Source organism: Fringilla coelebs (genome assembly GCF_963513975.1).
Source record: "Fringilla coelebs genome assembly, chromosome: Z".
NCBI classification, from domain to species: Eukaryota; Metazoa; Chordata; class Aves; order Passeriformes; family Fringillidae; genus Fringilla; species Fringilla coelebs.
The window spans coordinates 7,524,376-7,537,153 of NC_140031.1; the positions used below are offsets into that span (position 1 = coordinate 7,524,376).

Below are 12,778 nucleotides of genomic sequence, written 5' to 3' on the forward strand. Positions count from 1 at the left end.
TTCCCTCAAGGGAAGAAGTTCCAGATCCTGAATCCCTAAGAAGTTACATCAGAAAAACTACTGAAAAACAAACACTATCTAGAGAAATCAGCCCCTGGAAAAATACAGGGCTAAAATGAGCTAAAATCATTTTCCTTCTCTGGCTTTTTCTTTTGCATATGAAACAGGAAAGTGTGCACGCTATACAAAATCATGCAGACGTTATGTCCAACAAAAAGAAACAAAGGGGAAAATAGTTCTTTTGTTTTGTTGATGCAGAGGTACTTCAGGAAGCGTTCGTAAAGACGAATACTTTAAACAGAAATGTAGAGAATTGTCCAAAATTGCACAGTACAATGGATGTCTGTTTCCTAGCCCCACAGCAAAATTTTCAAGAGCAGAAAGGAAGAGAAACACACATTTCTGTACTCCAGCACTTTTTAACTAGACAAGTTGTTAGATTTTAGTACACGTTGACATATCTGGTGGTGACACCAATAAAAACAATTTACTGCTGAAAGGATCTAAGACTTCAGGATTGCTTCAACTGCTTAAAGTTCTGCTGGTAATACTAAAAAAGTTTGACTACAAGACACAAACACCTGCTAAAGCACAGGAATAAAAACTAAGGAGCAAGCAGAACAGAAGACAAAATCAACAGTGAGGGAATAAAAATTGATTTTTTAAGTTGATCCAGTAAGCTTCTACCCTGAAAAGAGAGCAGAAGTGACCCTTTCCACTCCAAGAGGTGAAGGGACCACGTTAACAATGCTCTTCTACCTGTTACTAACCATTGTCTGGAGAAGGAAATGTGTATTTGTTAGGAAATCACCCTTTTCAAACTCACTGTTGTCACAGCAAGTGAACAGTCCTGTAGGCAGGAAAGCCTTCCACTATTTCAGGATGAGAAGAGCTTCCTGATTAATAATTTTAAACCTGATACAAGTGTCTGTGCTGCTCTGGAGGGATACTACTACTGATATAGCCACCATTCCCAGTGGCACAGCAAGCCCAAGGGCTCAGATCAGCACTCATACTGCACTAAGGAGTGCTTGGATAGAGTCACCATCCTGGAGAACCTACAAATAGACCAGACTCATATCAGCATGAGGAAAAATAAACCTCTGTAGCAATAGGTCAGCATCTGACGGTTGCGAAGTTTTCACCTGAACGTGTTTCTGTACACAGCACTGCTGCGTTCCGACCAAAAGGCCACCTTGAGGCATGTGGCTAAATGACGTTGAGTTTCATGCCTCAAGATATCACCTTGTGGATTTCATTCCCCTTTCTCATACTGCACTGAACCAGAAATCCCAGGTCAGCAGCAGATGGAAATATCCAGCAAAAGAAAGGACAGAGCCAACTAAGTCCAGGCTATCCAGAATTAAAAATCTTGACATTGTGTCCTGGTGATCCCCTAAGATGGAAAAAACACTTTACAAGTATGTGTGTGCGCTTGCTAAAGGAGTCCAAATATATAACAGAAGGAAGCCAATTAAAGAGGTACTAAATACAGAAGACTTCAACTTCAGTGATTAGAGCTAGGTAATTTGCCTTGTGATAAACAACCATTCAAATCAGTAATAGACCTGAGGTTGTTCCACAGCTTGAAAGCATTCCTCTGAACTTTATCAGCTATCACAGCAAGTGCCAATGTTTGTAAGTCAAATTTTGCAATGCAGCTCTACACCATAAAAGCCAGCAATCCCAGTAAGTGCTTGCAAAAGATGCCCACCATCTTCAGAGATCATGCTGACTGCTACAATCACTAAACCAGCATAGGTGCAGCTCAGCTGCTATGTGCAATAGCCAGATGCAGCTTGTAACTTCTCCTCAGTCCTACAAATTTAAACAAATGAATGAAGAAGAGGCCAGGTTGGATATTTTCCCCTAAATCTACGGAAAATAAATTACTTTTGGGGACTACCCCAATCTAAGGAACAAAACCCACCATCCAGCTCTGAAAAATCCTTGTTTCATCACCACAGCATAAAGGAGGGAGGCAGAAGGAAGAGGAAAAGAGAAGAAAAAAAATGATAGCTGAAAAAACCATAAAAGAAAACCATCAGTGAAAATTGCCCCTGAAACTTTGCAGAATTGTAACGGCTTTCTCTTGCTTAAATTGATTGGTGTAGCAATGTTATAAAATGACTATTAGGATTCATTGTGCACAACAGAAAGTGTGAAATGTCAGCAGATTATACAGCAAAAGTAATGGGTCCTGAACCCCTGTTAGTCAAAAATGATTTTGTTTCAAATTAGAAATTGATTTTTTTGGACACAAGCCCTTTACAGGCTTCCAACTTTTGTAGCTGTGCCTTGGAAGAGATTAACCTCAGCCACTGTTTGGGTCCAGGCTGATGATACCCTTTTGAAAGTTTCTTCACAGGGACTGCTTTTTAATGTTGGTATGGTCTTAACCAATAACACAAGTTATTTGTTCCTTTGAGAACTGCACCACATTTCTTCTCGTTTTGCCATTTTCTTTATTTTTATGCTGACATATACAGCAAACTGGCTGACAAGTTAAAATAAAAAAAAAAAAAAGCTAGTTCATAATTGAACCAGGGATTATGTTCAAGGCTAAGCAGTGAAACATCCAAGCTGCTTTTGTTCCCAACCTTTTCTCTTCATAAGAAAGAAAAGATTGCATCTCTGCTCCTTAAGTGGAGGCACTAAACTAAGGGCAGGATAGGTTCTAGCAGTACAGACATCCCTGGGTGGCAAACCAGCAGGTTGTGATGGTGAAGTCATCACTCAAGGAGGAGAAGAATGCAAAGATTACATTTGAAGAGCAAATCCCACTGCACTTATTCTCACTGCCTTTTGGGAAAGTTAAAAAACAAACCATTGAAGGAGTTTTCTGAGATTAAGGGGCTATTTTTTTCTCTTTCATCAGGAAGAGCAGACATGATCACCACTTGTTATTTAATTTTTTTTTTTAATGGAGCTAAGACTTTCTCTTAGGTTGTTTTAAACACCAGTAAAATTTCTTTCTTTAATTGTGCATTTTACTAATATCCTTTTGAACACACCAGCACAATCATGCAATACAGTATGCTTCCCCTTACCTTTCCTGCTCTTGGTGCCTTCCCTCTTGGTCTGCACTTGAGGAGTTTGCCCATCATCCACGTTTACACCAAAGCCAACCATTTTCTTCCCTGAACTGCTCCCATGACTGCTCCCCGGTTTTCTGGAGTTTTTGCTCACTGGAGATGTCCTCAGTAAATAATCTTCATGTTTCAACACCGGCACACTAGGAGGAAAATAGGATCCTGCTATTACATGACAGATTTGGCCCATTAACACTGCCACCCAGCTCTCTACCAACTTTTACTCTCCAGAAGCATAAACATCATGCTGCTGGTTGAGCTCTTGTTGAATTCATTTATACTTTCCGAAAGCAGAACGCCTAAGGCTTGAAGAGTTACCAACACACTTTATCAGAAGTCTTTGGTTATCAGCAGCCAGCAGCAACCTGACAACTGTATTTGGAGTTTTGCAGCATTGGGCACATTCCCTAAAGCATTAGGTCCTGGATTTCTCAAGTGGTTAGAACAGCACCAGTGGGATGAAGACATGCAGATGAAGATGAAGACAGACTTTGTCCAGCACAATGGGCCAAAACTGGAAGAAAGAGTAATTTAAAAAATGTTCACTTTGCTAGAATAAAGGGGAAACAAAGAAGATTATGTGAAGAGAAACCTGAAATTTTAGTTTGCAAAAGGGAAGCAGACCACAGAATCACATAATCATTTCTATTGGAAAGGACCTTTGAGATCATCTGAGTACAACTGCCAAGGTCACTGCTAAACCACATCCCCAAGTGCCACATATACATGTTTTTTAAAAGCCTCCAGGGATGGTGAAAAGCTGATTCAAGAAGAAAATTGATGAGAAGAGAGGCGACAAAGAGGTGAGACTGATGAACCGAGGTACTTTTAAACAGGACAGAGAATGTATGAGCAAACTGGTGGGAGAAAATGTGGTGGAGAATGTGGGAGAGAAGTGCAGTACTTTGAGTAAAATAAGGAAAGAGAAAGTTGACCAGAGCCATTATGGTTCGAGATGAACTTCAACACATGATCATAAACAGTGCATGGATAGAGGCAGGAGGCAAATCTGGTGATGGTGAGCAATCATGACCTCAAGCTCTGCAGACACAGGCATCTCAAAATGTTCTGGGCAGACAGGAGGATGACCTACATTTCTCTCAGTAAAGAAAAGCTGTTGCTTTCAAATTCTGCTCTCTGGGAAATAACTACTGCTTTAAATGACAACTCCCAACATATGTAAGTCATTAGTCCCTGTCATAAAAGGCTTCTTTATAAAAGAAATTAAAAATATAAAAAAGTATCTTTGTATTATCCACATGAAATAATACTGTTTATTCCAAGATTATATTATCTACTTGCAACCATGCAAGCAAAAAACAGCTTTCTTAAGTTTTTAGAAGATTAAACAAATCTTAACAGCTGGATTCTGTGAACCTAAAGGTCTTTTCCAACCTAAACCATTCTATATTTCTATGATAAATCTTTTTCCTGTTTAAGCACCAATTTTACATTGGCAACCCTAAGACTGTCACTGAGCTTTTATTAGTTAGGATACAGCTTCATGGAGGCTGAATCACAAGAATCTTTGACCTATAAGCTTGCACTGACTGAAGTTACTGTAGATCTGAGGAAAAAGCAGGAAATGATAGCTAAATTAGAAGTTTCCCATCAATGTGCTGTATAAGACATTGTTTAATAGGGCCCACTGTGCCTGTTGGACAATTAGTATTACTCCTGTATTATTAATGCAGAACAGTATATAATGGCTTATGACCTATAATAACTGACTGAAGTGTTGGATATAACTTCTCCAAATAACCTCCGTTTACTTTAGGGCTTCTAACTGTGTGACCACTAATAATCCAGCAAAGTGTTTTTAAAATTTATGGTGGACTAAATTAGTATCTTATTTGAATTATATGAAATTATTAACCTACTAATTCCTGCAACTACAAGAGCACCAAGAGGTGGTTTTAGATCCTAGCAACTGCTTAAAGAGGCTTAAAGGTGTAATACTTGACCAGATTTCCCTGATAAAACAGTACCTGATATTCCATTTGCCTGTACTTGGGATGATTAACAGCATTTAAAAAAACAGTGAGGCTGTCGTCATTTGGATGCTTTTTGAGTTGTTTAAAGCACATTTGATTACAACCTACAGTCCTCATGTAAAGACAGTGACCTCTGACTTGTAGATAAAGAGGTGATTACTCAACTGATTCTCCTTCTGAATGCAATATCTTCTATGGTGCAGCTACCTCTACAATACTGAGTTCTGTTTTAAATACTGCAGTGGCAGACACAATTCAAACAGAAACAGACAGCAAGAAGAAATTACATAAACTAAGGTATAATAAAGAACAAAAGAAAGTGTATTTGCATTTATAACCAAATAAACAACTAAAGCTTCATTGTTTAGTATATACTAGAAGTCAGCTCATATTAAAGTTTTGCTTAAGTAAGGATAGAGTCTCAACTCTTAAAATGACACTTAATTTGAAAGGTGTGCAGACCAAGGAGAGAAAGGGATAATGCAGAGAGATAAAAAAAAATCAGTAATTTACTATCTACCACAATTAAATGAAGAAAACATAAGGCAAAAAAATCTGTTTCAGAACATAATTACTCATTCACCTCTGGAATAATTAGTAAAATGAATGATGTGACTATTGCAACATGGAAATTTAAACTCAACATATGGTCAAAAGGAATCAGCTATTTATGTCTGGAGAGATTTAGCAGCAAAAGAGGTTCCTGTCTATTTTCAAATCCAGCTACCCTCAAAAGCACCACAGTTAGCAGGACTTCCTGCAGGTCACCACAATAGCCAATGAATTTTCACGGCACTCCTTGAAACTACCCAACCAAGAAGACTTTCTAAATAAAGACGTTATTAACCTACCTACCCTACATACCAGGGCAGGAGATGTAGTGTGACCAAAAAAGAAGCGAGTCTCAGCACTGCTGCCTCATTATGAATATCCAAGTACACCATCACCAAAGGAAAACACACCTTGAACATTCCTTCCATCCTGTCTGAGACTCATATCGCGATATCCCCGCTGAGCGCGAATGGCAAATTTTAAATGTCATTCAGGACCCATTGAATACTGCTAGGATTTGCATTCCTTAAAAAGTAGAAAAACATTAACCTTTTGTTTTATTGAATTAAAATGCCATGGAAATGCTGATGTAGTCTTCAGAGACTGAAATACTTTTACAAAGAAGAATAGCTGTCATTTATTAGACACAAAGAACAATTACTTGATAGGATGCTTTCTGACAAAAAGCAGATTGGTATTCTCATCATAGAAAAGGCATTGTAAAAAAACCCAGCACAGACCTCTGAGACTTGAATAATTTAAAGCTGCATTTGGTGCAATTTGAATTTTTCTTTAGGGAGGCAAAGTTAAATACCTTTAATTTGTTCTAATTATTTCAAATTTGCAAGTTAATTATGGCTGATCATTAAATAACAAAAAGGACTATCGTCTCCATAGAGTTTTACCTCCTACCCTCTGCATTACTTAAGCTAGATTTTAGTATGCATGAATTAACTTTCTAAATAATCACACAGTTTGACTAAATGGCTCAGTAAAATGAGCTCTGATCCTCACAATAAGCATTAATGGACATTAGAAAGGCTATTGGGACCCATGTTACTTACATTATAAGTATTTTTAATGGGGTCTTATTTACTAATCTTTATGTACTGTTCAAGTTAGGGCATCATATAGCTACATTATTCTGCTTTAATAGAGAAAAGTCAGTTCTTCAAGATACTGAAATAAATGTCCACTTAGAGCCAACTAAATTCATTTTTAAACTAATGCAGGAAAACTCTGATAGAATATAACTTGTTTTAGCTGCTGATCCTGATGAATCAATCCAACATAATGGCAGCCTTGCTCTGCAAATGGAGTTTTGCAGATCTGTTGAATCACTAAGCAACCCAAGCAGCTCAGGCTCTTGCCAGAGTTGTGCTTACTATCAACATGTGATTTACCTTGCCCACGAGGCTTCCTCTCTTCCCTGCTCCATACCCAGCATTCAGCTGACTGGGCTCCCAGACTTCGATCCCAGATTTGGATGCTCACCTTCCACTGAACTCTGATCTTTCCATGCATTTTTCAGTGGCATTCAGAGAACAAGACTACGGTGTAACTACTCAGAAACCCAAAAAGCGAAGCAATTCATTCCTCCGCTATGTATGTTCAACAGATGGCTCCCTTAATGGTACCCTACTGCACTCTGCTGAGGCAAGGGCTTGTGAGTTTAACCATTATCAAACTAACAGATTGCTGTGGTAGGTTAGCTCCAAAAGCAAACATGTTGGAATGTTATTTTCCTGTTCCATAATTTCTGTTTTAAAAATAAAATAATTAACAGTTCATGTGTGCAATCTGCTGCAATTATATCAGGCCAAGAATGCATAACACTTAATGATGCAAAACTGGTGATAAGTAGACAACCCAAGCAATACGTTTTTGTAGCTGGAACTTGAATTGCCATTTCAGATGCAGTTTGACAAACAGGCTGAAAATTGCTTCCTCCCCTGCCACTTTGGCTGGGAGTGTTTTCCAGCCAGATCAGTTTCCAGAGTCAGTTCAGTATAAAGCAGCAGCACGACAAGTACTGGGACAAAAGAGAAGATGCCAGGATCTTCTTTTCAGCAGGGGTCCAAATTTAGACAAGTTCACATCAAGCTTGTTATCAAACAGCACTTTTGAAAACCACGTGTTCCAAAGTGGGGCTGCTTGGGGGTTTGTTTGTCTGCATAGCAAATAAAAAAAATATTTCTGGGGAGAGAAGAAGCACTGTAGACTTTGTATGCATGGACCTGAAAAGTCTACAGAACAATCACAACTTTTCCAGTCCCCTCAAGTGGAGCTGAGGAGAAACACATCAGAATGTACGAGCCAGCACAGCAGCACACGGGAAAGAGAAGGGAGATTGATCTACTCGCAGCTGCTTTGTGCAGGGTGCGCAAATCCACAGGGCAGCTGAGCAGAGCTGGAAGGGAGGTAAGAGAAGTGCAGGTGAGGAGGAGAAGCACAGTGTGAACCTCAGGGCAATCTCTTATCCCTGAATGCCATCACCCTTCCCTTCCTAAAAAATGCTTTTTTAGCGTATTTTTTCCTCCCTTTAGAAGCAGGAAAAAGTCCTATTCTAATACATTCCTTGAAGACCATATTCAATCCCAGAGTGAGATTTCATGGGCCAATTATAAAATCTGGCATTTTGAGGCTTATGTTAGATGCATCAGCATGTTAATGGCACTGCTGGGATCCAGTGAATGTCAATAAGAAACAGCTGCATTCCTTTCTAGAGAGCATGTGCATTTAAAGCTTTGAGATCACAGAATCAGAGAATAGTTTTGGTTAGAAGGAACCTTTTAAAGGTCCCTTGGTCCAATCACCCTGCAATGAGCAGGGACAACTAGAACAGATTGCTCAGAGCCTATCCAAAGTGACCTTGAATATTTCCAGAGCTGGGGCATCCACTACCATTCTGGGCAACCTGCACCTCTGTTTCACCACTCTCACAGTGAAACATTCCTTCATCATATCTAATGTGAATCTGCCCATTAAGATGAAAAGCATGACCACTTGTCCTGTAGTTACAGACCCTGTTCTAAAGTCTGTCCCTATCTTTCTTAGAAGAGACCACTTTAACCATTCAAAAGATGCAGTCAGGTTTCCCCAACACCTCTCCTCCAGCTGTCTTCAGGACAACATCCATCTCCCTTCTAACATATTTTTTAGGCAAAAGACAGGAGGGCAGGGATAGGTAGGGAAACACTTCAACAGTCAGTGAGAGTTCTGGAACTGAAATATAAATATTATCAAATCTGCTTGTAATAAAAGGATTTCTCATCACAGAAAATAGACAGTGATTGCCTACAATCTACATGTTATTATGCAGACAATATATTGCTGAGCTGTCATGCAGAGATTTCATCTCTTACAGCACTCTTCAGGCTCAGTGCCCTTGAATCCAGTAATGCCCATGGCTGTGTCAGGTTTCTCTGTTGTTTTTTGGTTCTTCCCCCCTGTTGAGCTCTCTCTCTCTCACATCTACTGCATTTGGTTTACTTTTCTCTCATCTTGGAGGAGATGACAGAAAAGTACCTATGCTAAAATTTTTTCCATATCTGAAGCTATACCAAGGTACAGCAATCCATAGCACAGCTTTCCCAGACCACTCTTTCAGGGACCAGTTCCTTCCCCATTCCCTCAGTAGCTGGTGCTCAGATATTTAATTCCACCAGCAAGAATTGAGGCCACATATGCTCTTAATTAGCAATGACCTATTAGATCATACCAGCCATAGGTGAAACCCTAGCCCCACTGAATCAATCAGAATACTGTCTTTATTTTCAGGGAAGTCAGGACTTCACTTAATTTACATGGTTAGAGGTCCATTTGTAGCAAGTATTAAGCTAAATTTAACCTAGAATTATATTCATGCCTTCCTTTTGAAGCCCTCTCCTTCCTCTGGTTTAAGTTCACTACATTTCAACTTCCTACCAGCACCTTTCCAACATATCTGAGTTTCCCTAATAAATAGCAAAATTACAGCTGTGATTACTTTTCTATCTTTTCTGATTTCAAAGAAAATTCTAGCATAAAGGTTTTCAGACAGTCACAGAGAAATGGCCATGGGAAACAGACTGGCCAGGCTTTAGCAGGGCAAAATTCTGTGACTGTTTGTTTGGCCTTTCTTACAGAGCAGAGCAGAGCAGAGCAGCTGTCGTTCCAGCAAACTCTGCTGTCAGCCTTCACAAAAGAAAGTCATGTAAATGTCAGGTCACAAGTATAAAAACAATCCTTCCAAACAGTGTCTATCTGAAAAGCCTGCCTGGCTGTCACCAGTCAAAGCGCCACGAGGAATGATGCAAAACCCTGTTTAGGATAAAGCTTTTGAACCAAATCTATACTTTTTCAGTACATCACTCTCTCCTTCAGAAGGAGAATCACATGCTCTTCAGCAAAGTGAATGCCAGTCTTAGTGCCTTATCCAGCATCACTAGTGTCTGGCTAAGAGCCAGCCCCAATCACAAGATACCCATCGAAATGCCATATGCAAGCTATCTCCTGAACAAACATGCCCCAAATTGGATTGTAATTTGGTTGTGATAAAGGCATAGAAGAACAACACATCATCTCTTCTCTGCTTGGCTCTCCCAGAGCAAAAGGCTTCACAGTGGATGGGCTGCATTCCAAAACTGGCTTCAGCAGAGATGGGTTTGGATGTGCAGGTAACCACCTTATGTCTTCCTTTGCTAAGACTATTAGTACACAAGCACTCTCTCCTCTACAGAAGTTTCCAGACAGGCTGATAGGTGTTGATAACAGCAGCTTTGAGTAAATGAGCAGCAATTGCAAAAGCCCTTTTTCTGATCATGGATCACATCATGGAGCAATCATTTGCTAAGGGTAACTGACAATACAGCCAAGGAGGGAACACACTAAGACTGGAACACTAGATACAGGGTTTTCAGTATGCCCTACTAGTAAGATATTCTGAAGAAATTCCTAATTAGAGAAACAGATATTTAAGATTGCATTTTTTGTGCAGGTATTAAGAGCTACACATGCACAGAAAATATGGAGTTTTGGAGGATCAGAAGAGTTGAAAAAGACACAGCAACTACAGTTGCTTCTGTTCATTGACAAAGTTACACTTGATTGATGCTAAGTTTCAATGCTCAAGATACCAGTCGGATAAATTTTCACACCTGGTTTGTAAGTGATGAAATGAAGGAACAAAATTTCAGATTTCTCACACCCATAGAAATGAAAATTAATAACCATTAAACTGAGCAAACAGACATATCCTTAAAGATACTGAGGTGACTTTCTGGGTCACTGACAGCTCCTCCAGTATCAGGAAGAATGTCACAGGGAAAGTCTTTCATAAGTGCATCAAATTCCATAATAAACACAATTACAGTTTTTATACTGTCTATTCTTCTGAGGCTGCAGAATCTGATTTCTCTAACCAGGAACCATTACCACTGAAAACAACACAGAAGCACCTTTGCAGGAGCCATATTTTTCCATGAAATTTCTGTCCTCTTATTTTAATCACCTCTACCTGTACCACAGGATGACTGAATCAAGCATGTTAAGCACAGGTTACTGCAGATTTTTAGGGTTATAGTCTGATAGTGTAAAAGCCTTACAAATCTTGGGACTATTCAATCTGGAAGCTGCAGTGCTTTACTTATTCCAAAAAGCCATTTGGCTCCTCTGCCAAATACAAACTGAACCTGGCTTTTGATTTTTGATAAAAACAAAAAAGTTATAATTTTGCCAGATCTGTAACTACAAGTGTACACGGCATCCTAAATATTCTCATACTACAGCATCTTTTAAAATGGTGCCATACACTATCCCAGATAAGTTAGAAACACTCTTCCTGATGCATCTTCACACTTCATTGGCCTTTTATCCATGATTAAATCACATCTGTGGGACATAGTCACTCTATGATTAAAGAATATATTAATGATTTACCACTACACTAGTACTCATCCATATTATATTGCTTAGTAAAATGAAAACACTGAGATTGTTTATTGATCTGCTTAAAAAAAAATCCTATAGCCTGAAAAGAAGCAAATAGAGAAGTTGAGACTTTGGACTTTACTCTGATTAGTAGATTACCATGCCCAACAGATGCAGATTTGACAAGATAGCTCCGGGTAAAGATTTAAAATAACAATTTTAGCCACTTCACTTGCCTTAAATTCACTGAAGTTACATATTTCACAGGGCATGTTTGATGGCTAGTGACTGTAAAATCAAGTATTTATTGCAAGAGCCATACAGACTTAGATGCCTAAATAATGGCATACAACTATAAAAACCATGTTCCACAGAAAAAGCAACATACTAAAGATTTCCCTTCTGTGCATATATTTTATGTAAATTTGACAGCACCACCAAATACTGACTCAACCAGGATGTTTAGAGAACAGATTAACACGTTTTTACACTTGTATTTAGAGAATATTCCGATATAATAGAACTGAAAGCAGATGGAAACCATTGCCTCATTAAAAGGCAGTTACCACTGAGATATGTATTGGCCTTGCTATGATATCCAGTATCAAGGGGAAGAACAAAGGGAAGAGATCTTGAGACAAGGCTGTTGGCAGTGAAGCTCTGGGCTCTGGACTACCAGTTCCCAGCCTCTGGAAACCCTTTTGGTCCAGACACAAGTGATTTTTGCCATCTTAGAGCTACCGCTATTTTTGGGTGTGAAAGTCTACCTTTCATGCATTTGTCACAACCTGGTGGAAACATCTTTCCAGAGCAAAAGCCACGAGCGCTGCTCTGACACTGTGACGTGGGTTCAGTAGTTTGCATTATTTGTGCTGCCAAAGTATCTCAGCCCTAGTGAGTCCACAGCTAGTATATAAGCTAAGCCCATCTCTCAGAGACACAGTTTGCTCAAAAAGGATGCGAAGATGTAAATGGAGATTAAGGAAACACAGAGATAAAAAGAAAAGAAGGATTAACTATGCATTGATCAAACAGAAGGGCATGTAGTTACACAAAGAGGTAAAGTCTGGCACTACTGATAGAAGACTGAAGACACTTACAAACTGTTTTGTTTCAAACTCTTGTGTGTGCTAGAAGCCACACGGAAGTGTCTCCATACAGAAGAGCTGATGACTTGTCACTGCAGTGGAGTTCTAATACTTTTCTCTCCAAATCACCAATGAAATCTTT

The 12,778-nt window shown here is 39.2% G+C and overlaps 1 protein-coding gene across 2 annotated transcripts in view; it reads right to left on the reverse strand.

Moving 5' to 3' along the window:
- KIAA1328 overlaps positions 1-12,778 on the reverse strand; it is a 171,377-nt gene that overhangs the window by 33,296 nt on the left and 125,303 nt on the right. For both annotated transcript variants that reach the window (XM_084225000.1, XM_084225001.1), the window contains exon 9: positions 3,051-3,235. In XM_084225000.1, coding sequence (XP_084081126.1) covers positions 3,051-3,235 — 185 coding nt within the window. The remainder of the gene's footprint in view (positions 1-3,050; positions 3,236-12,778) is intronic.